This window comes from Silurus meridionalis, chromosome 8 (assembly GCF_014805685.1).
Source record: "Silurus meridionalis isolate SWU-2019-XX chromosome 8, ASM1480568v1, whole genome shotgun sequence".
Lineage (NCBI taxonomy): Eukaryota > Metazoa > Chordata > Actinopteri > Siluriformes > Siluridae > Silurus > Silurus meridionalis.
This window is the reverse complement of record NC_060891.1, coordinates 27,887,750-27,909,098: the sequence shown is the minus strand read 5'-3', so window position 1 is coordinate 27,909,098 and position 21,349 is coordinate 27,887,750. Positions and strand designations below refer to the sequence as shown.

Here is a 21,349-nt window from a genome sequence, read left to right as displayed (position 1 = left end):
AAAAATGCACATGAAATACTTCGACATTATCATAATCATAATCATAATAAGAGCCAACAAGATATTAACAAACTAGCAAACCCCAATAAAACTGACAAAAGCTTACAAAAAAATTGTTTCATTCAATCTTTCAATCAATAATGAAAGAAGCTTAAATCAAACTGAATATGCCAAGAAAAAGAATTTCATTATTACAAAACTGAACTAAACAATAAAGTATAAAAATCAGACAGATACGGTGTGTGTGATTGGTGTGGTCTTACCGAGTCGCTTTTCATTCTTGCGATGAGGGCGCGTGCCTGCGAGGGCAAGTCTCTGAAACAGGAAGTTATAAGTTAAACATTTATGGAAGGAGTCTCCAGTGTCAGGGTTCTGTAACCGTCAAAGTAAAGCCAAGAGATAAAAATAAAGACTGGTGTAGCTTCTATAATAGATCTCCTACGGTATTAATAAAGTATTCTGATATAAAATACTGTATATCGTATGTAAAAGCAGGAACTTTTTCGCAGATGTTGTACATAAAATTTGAATAAAATGAATAAATTGTTGCTAAATTAATTTGTTTAAAGCAGAACAAAAATGCACACTGCCATCTAAAATAACGTGTACTGACAGGCTGAAAGCACTGAATTAAAAAGTTCAAAATGATCATGTGACTGATGTAAAAGCATGTGATTGATTTGTTTTTGGTAGGTGGAGGTACTGACTTGCTCTCAGCTCCAGCTACAGCCTGGTTGAGGAACGCCTGGGCTGTGGAGGCTTTACCCGTCCCGGTGGAGAAGCCAGTGAGTGAAGGGTTAAACTTTCTCAGGATGTCTGGATAATAACAATGAAAACTCACTACAGTGAAGCATTAAATCTAAAATACCACCAGACCAAAACTAAATAATAATCAATTTGTATTTCTTTAAACAAAACTAAATGATGGCATACAGAGCAATTTCCAACGGAGATGTTTAGGGGTTAAGGGTCCTGCTCAGGGGTCCAGCAGTGGCAGCTTAAAGGTGGTAGGGTTTGAACTCATGACATTCTGATCCAGAGTCCATCGTCTTAACCACCGAACCACCACCATTACAAATATCACCTGACCTCATTCTGTTTTTGCGAATTTCGTTGCTGAATTTGGATTTGTGAAGGTTTTCAATAAACATCTCTAACTTGCAATTTGATCTGCTGCACTCGTTACTACATGACAACAATATAATTAAATGAAATGAATCAGTTCTTTATACCACCCCATATTCTTATGTATGTCTCATATGCATAGATTTGCAGTGTATTTGAAATTTATATAACTTGTTTTCTAAACAATGGCTCCTGCACCACTGAGAGCATCCTGAAGAAAAACATTACAGCCTGCTATGGGAACAGCATCAAGCAGGACACGTGAGCTTTCCAGCTAAGTGTACCATCCACACTGAGCTCCCCGGACTAAAGCCCATTTACAGCAAGCAGTGCTGGACCAAGGCCAGGAAGATGATAAAGGACCTCAGACATTCCATCAATAGACTGTTTTTTTCTGGTTCAGTCAGGAAGACATTTACACTCCCTAAAGGCCAACAAGAATGAAGAGGAGCTTTTTCCCAAAGGCCCTCAACCAGGAAAACATTCCGGATTAGAGCTTGGACTCATACACACCCAGTATCTGATGTTAACTATTAAAACTAGTTCACTGTCACACGTTCACTCAGGTTTGTTGATGGTGGTGTGGTGGCGTCTCTTATCCCATCGATCCCTCATTTCCTTCTGGTTCTCCCTTTTTGTTCTGCTGCTATAGCGAGTGTTGCTGGGGTCCCACCTGCACAGTGTCCGTAACTTTCATACAACAATAAGGAGACTTAATAATCCATATCCTTCTCTTCCTGTCACCCTCTTCTCTCCCTCTCTCTCTCTCCCTCTCTCTCTCTCTCTCTCCAGTGACCACTGTTCCTGCCCCTCTCCCCTCCTCAGATCTCCCACTTCATCCTGGTCTGCCTCTGGATGATGTTCTCTTTAATTGGCGGCGACTCTGTGCAGCTTGAGATGTTTTACATCTACGGCCTGGAGATCCATGAAATTCTGGAGTAAGATCAGGAGCTTTGAGGATGGATTTGGACTGTATTTAATATCAACAGTCTGCTACACTGACTCAGGACTACAGTTTGCTCTGATCTCCATCACTGCACCTCAACATCGTTTATCTGTAATAAATGGACATTCGGTGGAACCCAGATGAGGATGAGGTTCCCTCTTAAATCTGGTTCCTCTCAAGGTTTCTTCCTTCTGCATCTCAGGGAGTTTTTTTCTTCATTATAGTTGCATGTTAGTTTTTACTAATTAACGAACTGATGGCAAACCTGCCAATGTTCTATTGGTACTTCTATTGGTCCACTAGACAAAACACGCCACTAATAGAAACGAGTGTCAGAATTATGGCCCTGAACTATGTTTCTAATGAGTCACAGCACCTCCATGTTCCGAATCACATGCAAAACTAATCGCTCACCTTTGTTTCTTGATTATTTCAAGTAAACAGGATGAGATCATGGCTTTGTATAAGAAGGTGATACAGTAAGTGACCTGCAGCCATGTCCTTTACACTTTTAAAAAAGCATCCTGTTGAGGAAGGAGCAAGAATAATATAGAGGGTTTTCAGAATTCAGGGGGATCAACTGGATACTTCATGTATTTTTAAAATATATATTTTTTCTCCTCAGGGGGTTATTTACCTCGTTCATGTATTAAACCAACATATTAAAAGTTCAACTCAAACACAGTATTAGTGGTAAAGTAATGATCATTTTGCAGAATGTTCTTATATTCGTTCCTGTGTAGCTGCTCTGGGACAATGCCCATAGGTACAGCGCTACACAAATAACACCGACATCCCAAGATCTATTGGGTTCTGTGGTACCAGTTTGGACTTTGGACTGTTTTTTGGATTCTGATTTGGTTCTTCCTACTTTGCTCTCTTTGCCCGCTCTCGGATTTAGGACTGTTATTTCCGATTCCGTTTTTTGCTCTACAGATCTGTTTTAGTTTAGTTTAGTTGTTTTTGTCAGTCCGTGCTTTTTTCCAGCCTGTTTTACTTATTAAAACTTTTCTCACCATACTCCTGTTCTGTCCTGCATTTGGGTCCTCCTTCCAGTCCCCCACTGACACTGTGCCAGGCCTCTCTTTGTTTATGCAGAATTCCAGATGTTCCGTAGTGTTTTAAAGGTTTCCGAAAATTTTCAGTAGCAATAACTGTGCATGCTCATTAAAATATTCGACTATATAGTCTTTCAGGCACTATGTGGACACAGTTCTCTCTCACAACTCAGTCCTGCTACACTAATCACATTTGCTTGTGTGTTTAAAGAATCTTAACAGCCAGAACATCCTTAACATCTTGGGTGTTAACATCCAGATCCTTCACTAATGGATCTGGAGGAAGTCCTAATGAAAAGGAACTCCAGGGGAGGATGTTGTTCTGCCATTCCATCTCCATGTCCAACTGATCCTTGCTACACCAAGATTCTTCTTTCCAGCCTCGTGGAGATCGTCGTTCCTCCCTATCCCCTTGCAGACATTGTCCTGCTTTCTTATGTCCTCGCAGAGATAGTTAATTCCTATAACCCTATGTTTTTCCCCCGTCAGGTTCTGCAACTTTGCTCCCTCCGTAAGCTTTATGACTGCAGTCACACTTGCATCTGCTTTCCAATATGACAGTTCCCAGTGGAGGGCCACAGGGTTACACCATCACAATTTCTATTCAAACCATACAATTCCCATTAGAACCATTATAAATGCTGTTAGGGGTTTTATGTAGCAATGCAGGGCTCGTTTGAGTCAGCTTTAGAAGAAGAGGTAAAGAAATGATGTACGTACTCGGTAAAGTAGTCACAGATGAGAGATCCCCGTTGCCTCCAATGCTACAGACAGAAAAAGAATGAACTGATATTTTATTGATCTTTTCACAAAATAAATACAGTTTTCAGTGTGTTTGGTGTGTGTGTGTTTGTGTGTGTGTGTGTTTGTGTGTGTGTTTTTGTGCCTTACCTCCATGACAGACCACGATACTCTGTCAAGACACCAAGAACACCATTCTGACCCACTCCGTTTCCTGCCTGTTTATAGACAAAAGACGTGACATCACTAATCACTAATCATTAGCAATACCACTGTGCTGTTAAAAGAAAAATAAATAATAAATAAATAAATACATAAATAAATAAAACGATTGGATGTATAATTAATAACACTGTAATTACTATCAAACCCAAAGAAAGCCAATAGTAATAATAATTATTTTTTATTATAACTAGAATTTAAAGATTATCTGCAGTAGTTAGTCAGTTTGAACAGTGTGCATGATGCAAATCCAAGATGATCTTCATTTCCTGTTCAAAACTCTAACAGGTTTCCATTTCAGCTAAATCAGACATGCTGTGCATTCAGGGGGGAAGCTATTCACTGCTGCACAAAATATCAGACAATGGAGTCACAAAATTACCAATCCAGTGTGTTTCAGGCTGCATAAGTGTGTGTTATGTGTGTGTTTTTTCAGGGTTATGGTTTAGTGTTGTAGAAGATGTTGGATCTGATTGAGATACAACCTGGTCTGTTCCAATATGGCCCAATAGTGCAATAAATCTATATTATAATTACAAACTACACATGAACTAATGTGTATTAGCATCTGAATCATTTCTAATGTACAATCTTTGCCATCAGACTTCAGGCCACGCCCTTATATGGGCTACATCATCAGAATCAGAATCAGAACTGTACACATCCAGAGTGAGAAAAAAGGCTCAGAACAAGAAAGGTTTTACCCCAGAAACACTAAAATGCTCTCCTCATTGTTCAATAATAATAAAAAATGTGCAATACCACTTTTCACGAATCTAAATCTGTACTTATCTGTGCAATAATACTTTTTTATTTATTTTTCTTTATAAAAATGTTCAGTACCTTTTTATTCATTTTTATTTATTTTATTTTTATTTTACTTAAAAAAAAAAGAAAATGTGCAACTGGAAGCTTCTGTCACCAAAACAAGTACAAACATACTTGTCAATAAAACTCCTGATTTTCATTCTGATTCAAATTAGTTTATTGATCCTACAAGGAAATTGTTAGGTTGCAGTTGCTGACAGTACAATTAAAGTAAAATTAAGTCTTTTTAAGTATTGATGCTGTACAATCAATGAACTTCCAATCTTACTGAAATATTCTCTACGTAAAATGCGAAACAGATTTCAGAAAAGGTCAGATTACAATGATAATAAAGTATCCTGATTGATTGCAATCAAACTGATTGATATCAATCTATTAATTTTTGATATAAAAAAAAAATGATATTAAAAAGTATCAATCAATTAGATTGCAATCATTCAGGATACTTTATTATCATTGTAATCTGACCTTTTCTGAAATCTGTTTCGCATTTTACGCAGAGAATATTTCAGTAAGATTAATAGTACAAGATATTATAACAATTATTATTATTATTGTTATTACACTGAAATTATTGCACACAATTTGCCCAAGATATTATATAACATTATATAAGTGTGGCATGAAAATGTATTATATCTACTGTATAATATATGATCTATATCTATCTATCAACTTATCCATTTGTGTTTATAGGTAGCAGTTTATCATACGGAGTCAGGAATCACATTCACAATAAAAAAATTTCCTAAAGCCACCAGCAGGAGATTTGAGTAAAGAGTAAAGTCAATCTGACTGTCCTAAACTGTGTATGTGTGTGTGTGTGTGTGTGTGTGTGTGTGTGTGTCCGTGTGTGTGTGTGTGTGTGTCCGTGTGTGTGAGATATCTCACCGTGAGCGAATCTCCTAAAGCTGCCACCACTTTAACATCTGCAGGTCGGAGAAAATGCACTACAACACAAAGTGGAAAAAAAACACTTTGATCTTAAAGCATCAATAAGGATGAATCCCTTCTACATCTGTAATAATCAGGAAAAAAATGTGATTTGTTGCAATTTGCCTTTTATCACATTTTTCTGGCCCTGAAATAAGCCCCGCCCCCTGTTTAAAACAGATGTTCACAACTGTAGTTTTTCTTCAGGAGCTTGTATTTTTAATGAGTTCACTGCAATTGTTGAATTTACACCATGTGTGTGTGTGTGTGAGAGAGAGAGAGAGAGAGAGAGAGAGAGAGAGAGAGAGCTTCACCTGAGGTGGGGACTGAGCATGATGGACTTGTAACGGTACATGGAAAACTGGTAGCCATCTTTTTGTGAAGGTGCACACAGATAAACATCACATAAACATCCAGAACACACACACACACACACACACACACACACACACACACACACACACACACACACACACACACACACACGTATATATGAGCTATAGTAAAAATGGATTTAGAGAGAGAGAGAGAGACTCACAGGATTAATCCGAAGTTCTGCACTGTGTGATTTTCTCTCAGGCTGGATGGCTGAGTTACGCTGTGTGTACAGATACGGCTTCTCCTACAAAAGAGCAGCAGATTTATTCTGTGTGTGTGTGTGTGTGTGTGTGTGTAAACAGGCAGACAGTCGAATTCATGTGTAATGTGGAGTGAAATGCTACAGCACTGTAGATCATTTTCATATTTTTTGCTATTATTAGAATTGAGAATAATAATGAAAAAAGGATGTGATGAGAATATGTTTTGAATATTTACAGAAGTGTTGTGACACCTGTTTTTTTCTCTGGTGTCCACAAACCTTAGTCCATATTGTATATTATATTATATCAGTATTTTTTTCAATACTTGATTTTATTTTAAAACTACCTCCAAAAAAACAAACCGACCAACCAACCAACCAACTAACCAACCAACCAACCATCCAACCAACCAACCAACCATCCAAACAACCAACCAACCAACCAACAAATAAATGGATAATAAAGAAATTAGAAAGAATAATAATATAATAATACAAAATATAGCTGCAAGCAGCGATGGCGGGCCCTCGCACATTTGTGTATCGCTATACGGTGCCTCCCAGAAAACAAGTGCATCAAGTGGGTAAATATCAGTGGACTATTTTATGTTGTTACTGACCTATTTGGGGACTGTAGGTAAAAGAAACCCCACATTTTAGACAAACGGGGGCGCTAGTGAGCCACTTAAGAGACACACCTTTGCCTGACCTTTTTGTCCACAGACGACAAATGTGATGTATGTGTCAAATTTCAAGTTAATCTAAGTACGCCAAAAGCCTTAAATATGCCTGAAATAAAAGTAAAGTTTGACACAATGCCATGGCAACAGTGTTTGAGATATCAAAAATCCCTTCGCAATTTAGCATCTCCAATATCTCTGAGTCATGTTGACCAAGTCTGGTATCAATTCCATGAATCCTTTAGGAGGAGTATTTAAAAGTTTACTGCATGCAGCTGTCAAAAAATCCACCTTTGAGACTGACACACTTCCTGGCGCCTGTTGGTGGCGCTATGTCCAAGATTCACAATAGGTAAATCGATGCAATTCGGATCCTTGGTCGAACATACACACCGCGTGTCATCCAAATAAGACATTTTTTGCTTTAGATATTAGACACTTTCTGTTTCTCTGAATTCACCATAAATTTGTCGCCTCGCCATGGCAGCAACCCTCAAGATATCAAAAATCCCTTCACAATTTAGCAAGTCAAATGTCTCGGCATCATGTTCGCCGCGTTTGATGTCAATCGCATGAATTCCCTAGGGGGAGTATTTAAAAGTTCACCGCATGCACTTATAAAACAAACAGAAATGGCTGACTTCCTGTTGGGCGGAGCTAATAGTTTAGAGGGCGAAAGTTGTTTGGGTCGATGAGATCTATATGTCTACCAACTCTCGTGCATGTGCGAACATAATTGCCGGATCTGTGCACCAATGTTTGTTTTTGCATTACAGGGGGCGCTACAGAGCCCCCCTGCCACGCCCGTATTCCAGCCTTTGTCCGGCCCTAGTGACAAAGGACTCTGACGTGTGTGCCAAATTTCAAGAGTTTTCGAGCATGTTAAGGGACCCCAAATGGCCAATGTGTGTAAAAATAAATAAATAAATAAATAAATAAATTCTAAGGAAAACAATAAGGCTTCGCACCTTTCGGTGAAGGCCATTCTGGCCTGCTCCTCGGTACTCTGGCACTAAATATATGTATATAATAATGTAATGCATATTTCAAAGTCTAGTAACTAAAATAAATCCCAATTCTATTGTACTTTTTCAGAAAATACTTAAATATTTAAAACATTTCAGAAATATTTAAGAAAAAGATACATACATTTTATAACAAATTTAATACACAACATAGGAATAATAATGCTGTAATTACTGCTGAAGGCAGTGTGTTATTGCTGCTACCACTACTACTACTAAACCACTGCTACTACTAAACCACTACTGCTGCTACTACTACTGCTGCTAAACCACTGCTACTACTGCTACTAAACTACTGCCACTGCTAAACCACTGCTGCTGCTAAACCACTGCTACTGCTACTACTACTGCTACCACTGAAACCACTGCTGCTACTACTGCTAAACCACTGCTACTACTAAACTACTGCCACTGCTAAACCACTACTGCTACTAAACCACTACTGCTACTAAACTACTACTACTACTAAACTACTACTACTACCACTGAAACCACTACTACTACTACTACTAAACCACTACTACTACTAAACCACCACTACTACTACTTAACTACTACTACTAAACCACTACTACTACTAAACTACTACTACTACTAAACCACTACTACTACTAAACCACTACTACTACTAAACTACTACTACTACTACTGAAACCACTACTACTACTACTACTTAACTACTACTACTACTAAACCACTACTACTACTAAACTACTTAAACTACTAAACTATTACTACTACTAAACTACTACTAAACTACTTATACTACTAAACTACTACTACTAAACTAGGACTGCTATTAAACTACTACTAAACTACTACTTCTACTTCTACTATTACTACTTCTACTACAACTAAACTTATACTACTACTAAACTACTACTAAACTACCCCAAGATCCAGTCAATGAACTCCAGGTCATTCACCCTGCACTTACATGTGAAGGGCAGGAAACAGCCATGCCCCGCCCCTCCTCCTCTTCCTCGGATGTCATTGGCTGTAACTAAAAATTAAACGATGTGATCAGTTAAAACAGGATCTGTATGACATCAGTGACATTTTGAACTCAAATTGTTGTTAAGATTAGATTATCTACAGCGATGCCCTTGAGTTTATCCACATCTCGTTTATCCAATCTGATCAGATTTTTGATCCGATCTAATCTAATCTAATCAGTGCTGTAATTTTTTATCACTGAGATGTTTTACGAGGTCATATCTGATATCTCTAAGAGAAACTTACCAATTTGCTCCACAGCTGCATAAGTGTCTTCAGGTTTCCGTCCACCTGCGGCACAGAAAACTCATTTCAGTTCACTGTCCTACAGACGACTTCAGCGTTTTACAAACACAAAGAAAGTAGCTTAGCCACGTGCTAAACCGTGGATCGCTGTTAGCTAAATAGCTAAAACAAAATTAAGAATTGGTTCTAAAAGATAAGGGAACACTGGATTCACAGGAACTGGATTATTGGATTTTTTTATGTATTTTTATTTTTTTACTATTTTAATTCTCATAATTTATTATTTCTATAAAATGTAAATTTTTGTAAAATTAACTTTTTATATATATATATATATATATATATATATATATATATATATATATATATATATATATATAAAATAATCATTTAAATGTTAGTTTAGAAGCCTGAAGCTGCTGTTTTGCCACGAGATAAATACAAAAATCCCAAAAATATTGATTTAAGAACAAAGAGCTTTGTTAATTGAATAGAAAAACAAACACCTGGAATTTAGTTTTTTTTTGTGACACGTTCCTTTTGTGTCCATTGTGTCTAACCTTTTTAAGTATTAAAAGAGAAACTATTTCAGCTGAATGTTTGGAGAAATGAAATGCCTGGATGCTGAAAGTGTGTAAAGCTGTTGTTCATGATAAGGGAGAATTTTTTTTTTTTACTGCCAATAATGTGGAACATCTGGACATTTATGGATTTGTTTGGTCAAAGGAAATCTTCAGACTCATTTTTTACTGAGTTTGTTGCAAAGAATCAAAAGCAACATGCAGGTGTTTCTTAAACACCATAAACACCTCCACAGAGTTCCACACTTTTCACAGCTATTGTAAATTTGTATAATTATATTGTACTGCTGGTTTGTTAAATTTGTTTATTTGTTTATATATATATATATATTGTTCAGTGAGTGTAACGAGTCATGACTGGGTTTGTGATGATTTTGTAAAATCGCCTCACCAAATCATCTGACCAATCAAAGTATGTTGGACTGGATTGAAGCACAACGGTGAAGTTCTCTTCCTCGCTCCATTGCTGATGCCTCTGCAGTAAAGCTCCTAGACTGTCCTACACACACCCACACCCACACCCACATACACACACACACACACACACACACACACACACACACACACACACACACACACACACACACACACACACTCACATTTGTAACGGCCCTGAGAAATCCATAGAACACTGATGAAATTGTCCATGAAATACCTGAATGTTAGTCATCATGGTGGCTCTCTCCAGTTCACGCCATGTTTGTGTGTCTGCACTGATGTCCGCTTCACAATCACATATTCTACACACACACACACACACACACAGATGTTCATTCAAAAAGGTACAAAATCTCATTTCTGTTCTGTCAGGAGATGAAGACGTACCTGCCACCGTCTCGGCCGCCCCAAACCGCAACATGAACCAGAGCGTGATCCAACTAAACACACAACATTGTGTTACATTTTCCCCCAAACTGCCATAAAAAGCTACTTCGGCCAAAAAGAACGAGGAGATAAATGTTCACAATTATTCATCGTTTCCATGTAAAAATTGACCACCTGAGACTTGATTGTCATCTAAAGTTATATGGATTCATAACAAACTTAAATTTGCGAGTGAGGACTTTTTTTTTTATTAAAAACCTTGAGCACACTTAAAACCTTTCACTGATCTGTTTCAAACTCATGAATTTATTCCAAAACTCTCAGTTTCCATAGATACACTCTTACTCCTTTTCCTTTGATAATAATTACATTTATTGTTCCAGGCGTTTAAGACTTCATACAATTATGGATATATAAATATTCATTACTATTTTCCATATTTTTGTAATATATTTTATTATTATTTTTTTTAATTCAATTTGTTTGTATTTTGGTTTACCGCTGTTTGAATTTAACTAATTTCACTGCACAGTTAACCCTTCACTCTTCTGGGAAGATGTTCTACTAGATTTCAGAGTCTGCTTGTGGATATTCGTTCCGCTACAATTTTTCATCTCAGAGGATCTCTATAGCAGGAGATCTTCCACTCCAATCACATGTAAAGCAGATCTTCATGGAGCTGCCTTTGAGCACTTTGTGTCATGCTGGAACAGGTTTTAGGTCTCCTAGTTTTATTCAAGAAAAAATTTCATGCCTCCGCATCCAAAGATGTCCTTTACAATTGTTTGGGGAAGAACCAGACATGTTCCAGTCCATGTTATTTGTGTTAGTGTTTATTGCGTCAGTACAAAACCAACTGTACTAAATTTTAGGCAACAAACGCGTGTCTACAATTTTTTTTTTTTATTTGTTTAGTCTTTAAATAATTCCAACTACATCATGTCAATAATATAAATGTTCATGTTCTCCTCATTACCTTTTCGTGCAGTTTATTCAGCACTTCCTCCACCTTGTGCACCACTGACTCAACTGTTGATAATGCGGCCTGAAAAAGAAGAACAAACCTTTTTAAGCATAAACTATAAATCGCACACAAATTACTCAATAAAAACATGAATTCAGATTCAGACCTTTTCCTAAGAATCACAAAATGGAGCTAAAAGATGTTAAACGGGTCAAAACAAATATGTACAAGACCAAAAATATTACACAAGTTCTTTCATTTCCAGGATACGAAATCGAATTGTCTTAATTAGTGGTGAATGAAGTGCACAAACCATGTAGTTAAAGTAGATCCACTCTGTAAAATATTAAGTTGAGTAAAAGTATAAAAAGACGTCTCCTTTCTTCTTCTTTCGGGTTCTCCCATTAGGGGGCGTCACTGCAGATCATACGTCTCCATACCCCCCCTGTCCTCTACATCTGCCTCTTTCACACCAACTACCTGCATGTCTTCCCTCACCACATCCATAAACCTCCTCCTTGGTCTTCCTCTTTTCCTCCTTCCTGGTGGCTCCATCCTCAGCATTCTCCTACTGATATACCCCATGTCCCTCCTCTGCACATGTCCAAACCATCTCAATCTCACCTCCCTCACCTTGTCTCCAAAACGTCCTACATGTGCTGTCCCTCTAATAAACTCATTTCTAAAGTAAAAGTATAAGAAGAAATCTTACATGGCTGGGGGCAGAGAATGCACTTTAAAACCTTGTTCTTGTTCTTCTTTCATCATTTGTTCCTCTCTAAATGTTCTGCTTGATGTTGAACTGATGCTGAACTGTATGTTGGTGATCAGTAGATGCACCAAGCGCCGATCAGAACACGTGTAAAACCCACCCTGATTGGTGACTCGCTGCGTGTTTGAGTTTTTAACTCATAAATGAAAGGGAACGACTGATTTTGGAAAATTTAGTTTAAAATATTTCACTTTAAAATGTAGTGAAGTTTCAGTAAAAGTCTCCCCAAATGGAAACACTTCAGTAAAGTACAGATACACAATAAAACAACTGAAGTACAGAAATTAATTACATTTATTTCATTACTGTCCACCGCTGTAACAATTTAGCTTTAATTTAATTTAAAAAAGCTAATAACTTAGTTTATTACATCATGTAGTGTGGATACACAGTGTATATATATATATATATATATATATATATATATATATATATATAAACCAATTTACACTGTACAATAAAGGCTGTAATTGTGATATGAGTTTATTTCTGGATGAAGATGTAATATGTGTGACCTGGTCTGAGCAGATGCAGATCTCATTCACCGACACGAACACCAGCAACAGCTTCCACTGAGAAGAGACACGGAGAGTCAGATGTACTTATATACATTATTTACATACCGAAAGGGAAAGTAGGATAAAATTGTCCTTCATTAGCCCTGTATTATCTAACATGAGACTTGTTGGTGCTCTAATTATTTTCTACCTTCCAAATAATTTTAGTGATTGGAAGTATTGGATAAACTGGAGGTGTTATCAGTTCCTGTACTGAGTACGTGACGACTGTGTGTGACTTTCCAGCAAAAAAAAGTCATACCTGATTATTGTCGAGCGACTGAACCACATCCTCGGCTTCCTCGATCAAACTCCTACAAATCCGACACACAGGATCACATTCAGAGCACCAGCAAATTTATTACCAGGGATGGTGTGTGTGTGTGTGTGTGTGTGTGTGTGAGTGTGTGTGTGTGTGTGTGCACACCTTTGCTCTGGTATCAGTGTAGTCATTTTAGGATTAAAGCTGGACAGAATCTCTGTGGGAGACAATCAGAGGAAGATGTGAGATTCAGAAACACTGTTGCTTGTGAGCCTCATTAAAAAAAAAGATACTGTTGAGATCTGGATTCCGATTGGCCAGAAAGTGTTTGTTTCTATGGACGTTGCATAACACATACATATATATTATTCAATAGCAGATTGCTGTGGTGAAGGTAAGATCTTAATCCAGGTGTAGGTGTGAGGTTTTACAGGGTGTTAGTGCATGAAGAGGAGGTGATGAACGTCCTGAGGTGAAGTGGAGAAGGTCTTACACCTAGCCATAGATTATCACCTTATACCATGGCCAGCACTGAGAAGTTAAAGCTGTCACTGATGTTTGGAACCAGACCTGTATGTTACTATGGTAGCAGCTAGCTAAAGCAGCTAAAGCATATTATCCATAGGATATTGGGGAAATTGTAGCTAAGTAGATAAGATGTTGGACATCTGATTGGAAAGTGATAGGTTCAAACCCCAGTACCACCAAGCTGCAACTTCTGGGCCCTCGAGCAAGGCCCCTCAATGCTCAACTGCTCAGCTGTAAAACTGAGATAACTATGAGTGGATCTGGATAAGGGGGTCTGCCAAATGCCATACATGTAAATAGATTTGAGAACCTGCTGTAATTGGAAGAAATAATGGACTTCAGGGTGGTGAGAGTAACTCGGTAACTTGATTATTTTTCCATGACAGCATGACTCTGAGTCTTTTTTCCTCCTTATATTCAGTATGTTATCATTTGAATTGAAAGAAAGACCTTACCAGACAGCCTGCTCACAATCTTAACTTCAGCAGACCTGCAGCACATTATACACACAACATCACAAACCTTCACATGAAATAAACAACACATTCACAGTACACAATAGTACAATATACACAGATAATTAAACAGTATTAGTACATGTACAGTAGCGATTTCCTTTTCTACTTCACACATTTCTATTTAGATAAATTCACATTACATACATGTAGGTTACATGGTGAAATTAATCCTGTACCATACTTCATCTTCACATCTGAGCTGCGTCTCATTGGAACCGACTTCACCGTACAACAGCAGAACAGCCGAAGCGAACGTCTGAGTTCTGTAAGTGTTATCTAGAGAGTCGTCTGGAGTGATATCTATCACGGCCTGCCCAGTCACCGCACCTGAATCCTACTGAACTGCTCTGGGATGAACTAAATCACCAGAAAGAAAGAAATCTTTAACTTGTGAAGAACATCTTTGGCAGGTTGGAAGTCCAGCCGCTTGTGATACTTTGGGTATGTTAGTTTGTCTATCGGCAGTGAAGCAGTGTTGTTCTTTTCACTGATTTGGCACCGAGTCCACCTCCGCTAATCAACTCTGTTACTGATTATTTGGTTTTAATTTATCAGAGTTGCTGATTGTTTCCTTTTTCTCCCCTCAATCAATGTGTACAGTTTTTTTTCACAATTACTGTGGAAAAGAAACAAAAGGATCTCGTTTATGTCCTTTCCTGCCAGACACTTTTATTCTAGACCTTAAATGAGGAACATAAGAATATTATTACATAGTGATATTATTGTGTTTCCATTTTCCTCCTTTGCGTTTTCCCACACTAGCAGATGGAAGATAAACCGGATTCAGGGATCTGCTGAATGAATTCGATCTCTTTCTCGACTGTTGTGTGACTGTTGTGACAGTGTGAAGAATTGCTTCCCATAAAAGAATTCATGTCTGAGAATTTGGAACATTAGTGCAAAATATCTTGCAGGGTGGTAAAGAACCCGGCAGCAGACGTGAACAGCGAGTACTTTATGGGAGTGTCTTATTTGTGCCGAGTCTGTACTCCGTATTAAAATGATCTCTGTGCTCTGCTAATTAAATATTCAACGAGAAATCTATTTTGTTGAAGGTCATCCCACTACATTAGAAATGACTGGAACGACTGGAATGAACTTCACTCCCTTAAAGAGGATCAAAGTCTGAATTGAAGAAATATTTAGCTTTTTTTGCCTTTGACTCGAATGTTAAACAAACTCAATCTTCTTATTCCTCGAGTCTTGGTACGGTGAATCTCTGAGCACTCCAAGGTCTTCTCACATATCTCTTCTCCCTCTCCCTTTTCTTCTCCTTGCTCCTCACTGCATTGATGTGCTTTGACCCGAGACATGCGTTTGAATATTTTTTTATCATTACAGAGGCAATAAATGTGCATGAAGAGACAGATTTCAGTATTTTGCTCATCTAAAGAGAGCAGGAACAGACTTTCTGAAACACCTTGGCAGCCAGCTGACGCCCAATTAGCATATTTCTCTGGCGTTATGCTAGCTTTGTACTTTATTTCAAACTTGTGTATTTTGTATCTAAAGCTTTATGCTACATTTACAGATGTTACATTATTTATGTGTTTCGACTGTAAATCCCTTTTTAGCTGATAATATCAGATTTTGTGTACCGCCTGTCCAATTAAGGTCTTGTTATGGTTTAAATTAAGCGAAGCTATCAGACCTGATAATCTGATCATTATTGTGGGGATTAACGGTAATGATTCTTTTTTTACTCATTCATTGTGGAGCTTCATTTTATACACCACCATGTTGGAAACAGTGTCCTGTGGTGGGGAAAATAACTGCCCTGCATCATAAAGAGCAACTAAAGCAGATTTCTGAAACCACTGGAATCGGGTTCAAACTCTCCAGTAAAACAAAATGCTGATCTGTTGATTTGTGGAGCAATGGAAAAGGTCATGTGACTTTACTTTTCCATGAGTGGTACAGTATTTCCCTGGTTTAGGCCCTGACTAGTGTTTCCAGTTCGGATTTTATATCCTTTAATATTCTTTTTTTTTTTTTTTTTTTTTAGAACAAATGATCACCTGTAAAGATGAAAGAAATTGATGTACCTTTTACTATGTTCATTCAAAGTATAAAACTGATTATGCAAAGCAAAAAAAAAAGGATTTAATTCATATTTAACATCATTCAATAAACATTAATTAATTAATTAGTGCTTATAAATTAAATAAAAAAGTAAAATTATATTTAATTAAAATTAACAACCCATCTGAAGGGTGATTTTCCTTTTGTTTTTCAAAGCATTTCGTTTCTTTTCATTTATTGTATTCTAAAATCCACAAAATCTATATCCATATTTCTTAATGAACTTGATCTTTATCCCTTTATGAAATAAATCCAGTCATGTAGTACCTGTGTGCAGTGGACAGTCCGAGTACTGAGAGAGCACTCACATCTGCAGGCCTCAGCGAGTGAACTGTTTACACACACACACACACACACACACACACACACACACACACACACACACACACACAGGTTTACTGCTGAATCACTTTATTGGTGGTGTTGACCCACTCCACTATCAGGCTGAGAGGATTAGAATATATGTTAAATAATCTTTATGGGTGAAGTCTCTGAGTAATATAAATGTAAAATAAAAATGTTTATATGTTGTCAACTCACCAGAGGACGGAAGAGAGGGAGAAGCGTGCGACTGGGGACAAATCCAAGCCAACTCAGTACTAGAGTCTGCAAATAAATCATACAATGGTCCATGAATGAAAATTGTAATATTATTATATGAATTAATTTAATAAAGACAATTTTCTTTAAATAAATCTGACTACATTTCATTTATTAGTAGTAATGCATCTATTACTACTGTAACCTAAAGACACAATCTGAGCATGCATACTTTACTACTATAACCCAAAAACTCAATCTGAGCATGCATACCTTACTACTATAACCTAAAGACACAATCTGAGCATGCATACTTTACTACTGTAACCCAAAAACTCAATCTGAGCATGCATACTTTACTACTATAACCTAAAGACACAATCTGAGCATGCATACTTTACTACTATAACCTAAAGACACAATCTGAGCATGCATACTTTACTACTATAACCTAAAGACACAATCTGAGCATGCATACTTTACTACTATAACCTAAAGACACAATCTGAGCATGCATACTTTACTACTATAACCTAAAGACACAATCTGAGCATGCATACTTTACTACTATAACCTAAAGACACAATCTGAGCATGCATACTTTACTACTATAATCCAAAAACTCAATCTGAGCATGCATACTTTACTACTATAACCTAAAAACTCAATCTGAGCATGCATACTTTACTACTATAACCTAAAGACACAATCTGAGCATGCATACTTTACTACTATAACCTAAAAACTCAATCTGAGCATGCATACTTTACTACTATAACCTAAAGACACAATCTGAGCATGCATACTTTACTACTATAATCCAAAAACTCAATCTGAGCATGCATACTTTACTACTATAACCTAAAGACACAATCCGAGCATGCATACTTTACTACTATAACCCAAAAACTCAATCTGAGCATGCATACTTTACTACTATAACCTAAAGACACAATCTGAGCATGCATACTTTACTACTATAACCTGCAGAATTGAACTGAACATGCATACTTTAATAGCATAAACATAAAAGATCCATCTAAGCATGCATACTTAACTACTGTAATCCACTGAATCAAACTGAGCATGAATACAGAACTTTACTACTACAAGCTGAAGAATCAGACTTTACTACTGTAGCCTAAAGACATAGAGCATGCAGAGTAAAAAAAAAAAAGTTTTCCATGCTTTTCATCCATACTTGAGAACATTATGGGTCACATTTGAGAAAGCAAAGTCTATGATTAATATTTAATTCTACTGAATGAATTTTTTTTTGGAGAAAATAAATAAAAGTTAAATAACATTAAGCAATATTTAAATTATACTTTAATTAAAATTTAGTATAATTAAGATTTAAATTTAAACAGTCATTTTTAATCATTATTATTATTATTATTAATAATAATAATAATAATAATAATAATAATAATAATAATAATAATAATACAGATGTTCAATCTGACATCCCCCACTGCCTCTGCAGTTCTGTTACATAGTATTAAATAAAGTGTAGATAATTCTATTTCCAAATTTGCAATCGTATCCTAATCCTATTTTTCATTTATTTATTTCTACTCTACTTGTGGATTTATTCAAAATGATTCTTCTCCTAGATTCTATTTTAATTTGAATGATTTTTCTTTGCTGCATGTTGCATGGTGTGTTTGTGACAAAGGGAAATTGAATTTGATATAATTATACTGATATGAAAGGAAAAAGTCATTTACTTTTTGCTCAATTAAATTTCGTATCAAGAGAGAGACTGCATTATTTACACATCAATTATGTAAAATGTAAATTATAGTTTTATATCTATATATAAACAGTTAAAGGTTAAGGGCCTCGCTCAGGGGCCCAGCAGCAGTTTATCAATGCTGGAATTTAAGATCATGATAAAATTCTGAGCCTTTCATCATCTCTGGAGCCAATTTCATACTCAGTATTATTACTATCACTTTTATCTCTATTTGGTGAAGATACTAAATTAAAAAAGTGCGAGATGAACATGTGATTTGATGAAATACCTGAGTGACCTGAGTGAGCAGAGGACAGAAGCATCAGGATGAAGAGCTGAGAAGCGGTAAGCAAACCTGGAGTTCCCATGATGGTGTGATGATGGAGTGATGGTTTCTTTCCACACTCTCACCTCTGATGCTCACACTGACACTCCTGCCTCATTATAAACCCCTGGAACTTTTGGAACCACCTCCAGAATGCGTACGTGTGTAAGTGTGTGTTTAAGTGTGTGTAAGATGCAACAGAAAGCTATTACACTTTGAAAGGTTTTGATAAACCTGTAATGACACTTTATAGCACTGCTTTTATGCTTCCAAAAGTTCAAGGTGAGAATCATTTCAGAAAAAAGCTTTCAAGGTCATCCTGACCTAGAAATCGGAACTGGTGGATTTATTTTAGAAGCTCATTGTAAGTGTATGTCCGAGTTTTCCTTTGGGAACTCAAACTGTGTCAACAACGCTTTGGGAACACCTCTGCGTGACCACGCTCTAAACCACGTGTGTAATTCTTCCAATGGAAAAGCACAACGTCATAGGCGTGGTGATATCATGACCAGGAAGCTATAACAAGCCATGGAGACGGCGCTAGCTTCTGTTTGTACAGGAAGCACTCTGTGTGTCTGTGTTTTTCCTTCAGGCAAGTAATTGCTGGTAAGGAGGTAAAATTAAAAAAAAGTAAGCAAGCAGTCTTTCACTCTATGTGTAGCTTGTTTGGGGGCAAAGCACCGGGGAACGCTCTTAAAGGGGAGCGCTCTCACTAGCATTCCTAGCAGGTAGAAGCCTAAAAAAGTGACGGATCTGAGGACCGTCGTCTTCAATAAGATGACTTCGACAAAAAAGTCCTGACCACTCAGGTCCTCTGGGGTGTATGCCTAACAGCTCACACACACACCTCTCCTCAGTGCACTCATGAGATCGCTCTGTTAACTCTGCCACCTGTGGGGCTTCAAGGCACTCCAGTGAGTACCTCCCTAAGCTTCCACCCAGGAACATAGCACACAGCCTCTGGAGCTGCAGCACCACTCGAGCTGCTCAAGATACGACAGAAGTTGGCCTTGAGAGACTGATTCCATTAAGAGACTATCTGGCAGCCAGGAAACTCCTGCCAAATGTGTCTTGATGGGTCCTGCACACTGTAGAAAGAGGCTACACGATTCAGTTCGGGTCTCGTCTAACTCACTTCAACGGGGTGTGCCCCACTCTGGTGGGGCTCGAGCAGGCTCTGGTTATGGAACAGCAAGTACACACTCTCTTAAGGAAGGAGGCCATCAAAGGATCTGCATTTTGGATCTGCGTCATCTGAACTGCTCGTTTATGCTCATGCTGAAACAAATCATGTCTCAAATCAGGTCCAAAGACTGGTTCATTACGATAGATCTGAGCTCACAGCAGGAGGAGGTCGAACACCGCAAACTGGTGCCTGTTTACTATATGGTGTGAGAACCTAGAGTGCCTTTGTGGGATTTTGCCATAGTTTTGGAGACCCTGTCCAAACCTCACTTCGAGCCTTTCCATGAGGTGCTCTTGAGGTTTCTTGCAGTCAAGACTGCTTTTCTACTGGCGATCTCATCTATTAGGAGATTCGGAAACCTTCAGGCCCTTTTCGTGGCCTCCTCGTGTATGGAGGTTACCCCAGGCATGGCCAGTGCTTTACTCTACCCTAGACTGGGCTATGTTCCCTAGGTGCTTGTTGCTCCATTCCCTATGGAGGAAGTCGGAACAGCTGTTCGTCTGCTACGGTCCGTATAAGAGGGGTCTTCCTGCGGACAAGCAGATCCTCAGCAGGTGGATTGTGGATGCTATCTTCTCCTCTTAAGAGTTTTCTGGTACATACGTAACCTAGAGACGTTCTGTAAGAGTTATTTAGAGAGCATTCTTTTACAAGAAGCACAGCAAAGTATTTCAGCTGATAGTTTGGAGAAATGTCTCTGCTATGACTGTAATTATAACTGCTAGAACTGATATGATGAAATGTTAAATTAGCACTTTAACATAAACTGGGAAAATCAGGTCTCATCCCTGTGTTAATGTCATATTTATCATAATACATATAAATACATGTATAACCAAACATATAAACACAAAGCTGAGGGTCAAACACTCGATTCACTATTTACACTAATGAACGGCTCAGATGTTTCTATGGAAACCTGATTGTTTCCATTGAAGTACATTAGAAGAGTAACATCACTTCACACATCAACAAAGATCAAGAAGAAGAAAAACAACAATAAGATACTCCTAATGTATGTGAGATGATTTCCATTTAAAAGGTTCGACTCTTTTGGGAATAAAAGGAGCAAAATCTGGTCACTTAGTGAG

General features: G+C 37.6%; 1 protein-coding gene across 2 annotated transcripts in view; it reads right to left on the bottom strand.

The window, feature by feature from the left end:
• plb1 (phospholipase B1) overlaps positions 1-19,318 on the bottom strand; it is a 45,177-nt gene extending 25,859 nt beyond the window's left edge. The window contains exons 1-20 of one of the 2 annotated variants that reach the window (XM_046856700.1): positions 19,046-19,318; positions 17,010-17,075; positions 16,737-16,800; positions 14,325-14,359; positions 13,507-13,558; positions 13,342-13,393; positions 13,038-13,094; positions 11,763-11,831; positions 10,787-10,839; positions 10,617-10,701; positions 10,353-10,460; positions 9,381-9,425; positions 9,076-9,141; positions 6,392-6,475; positions 6,168-6,225; positions 5,812-5,870; positions 4,021-4,088; positions 3,850-3,893; positions 708-816; positions 264-315 (exon numbers count right to left, since the gene is read on the bottom strand). In XM_046856700.1, the coding sequence (XP_046712656.1) occupies positions 264-315; positions 708-816; positions 3,850-3,893; positions 4,021-4,088; positions 5,812-5,870; positions 6,168-6,225; positions 6,392-6,475; positions 9,076-9,141; positions 9,381-9,425; positions 10,353-10,460; positions 10,617-10,701; positions 10,787-10,839; positions 11,763-11,831; positions 13,038-13,094; positions 13,342-13,393; positions 13,507-13,558; positions 14,325-14,359; positions 16,737-16,800; positions 17,010-17,075; positions 19,046-19,115 (1,296 nt within the window). In that variant the 5' untranslated portion in view covers positions 19,116-19,318. Of the gene's footprint in view, positions 1-263; positions 316-707; positions 817-3,849; positions 3,894-4,020; positions 4,089-5,811; positions 5,871-6,167; positions 6,226-6,391; positions 6,476-9,075; positions 9,142-9,380; positions 9,426-10,352; positions 10,461-10,616; positions 10,702-10,786; positions 10,840-11,762; positions 11,832-13,037; positions 13,095-13,341; positions 13,394-13,506; positions 13,559-14,324; positions 14,360-16,736; positions 16,801-17,009; positions 17,076-19,036 lie in introns of both variants that reach the window. The other variant, XM_046856699.1, reaches the window with a different exon arrangement.
• Between the last annotated feature and the right edge of the window lie 2,031 nt (positions 19,319-21,349).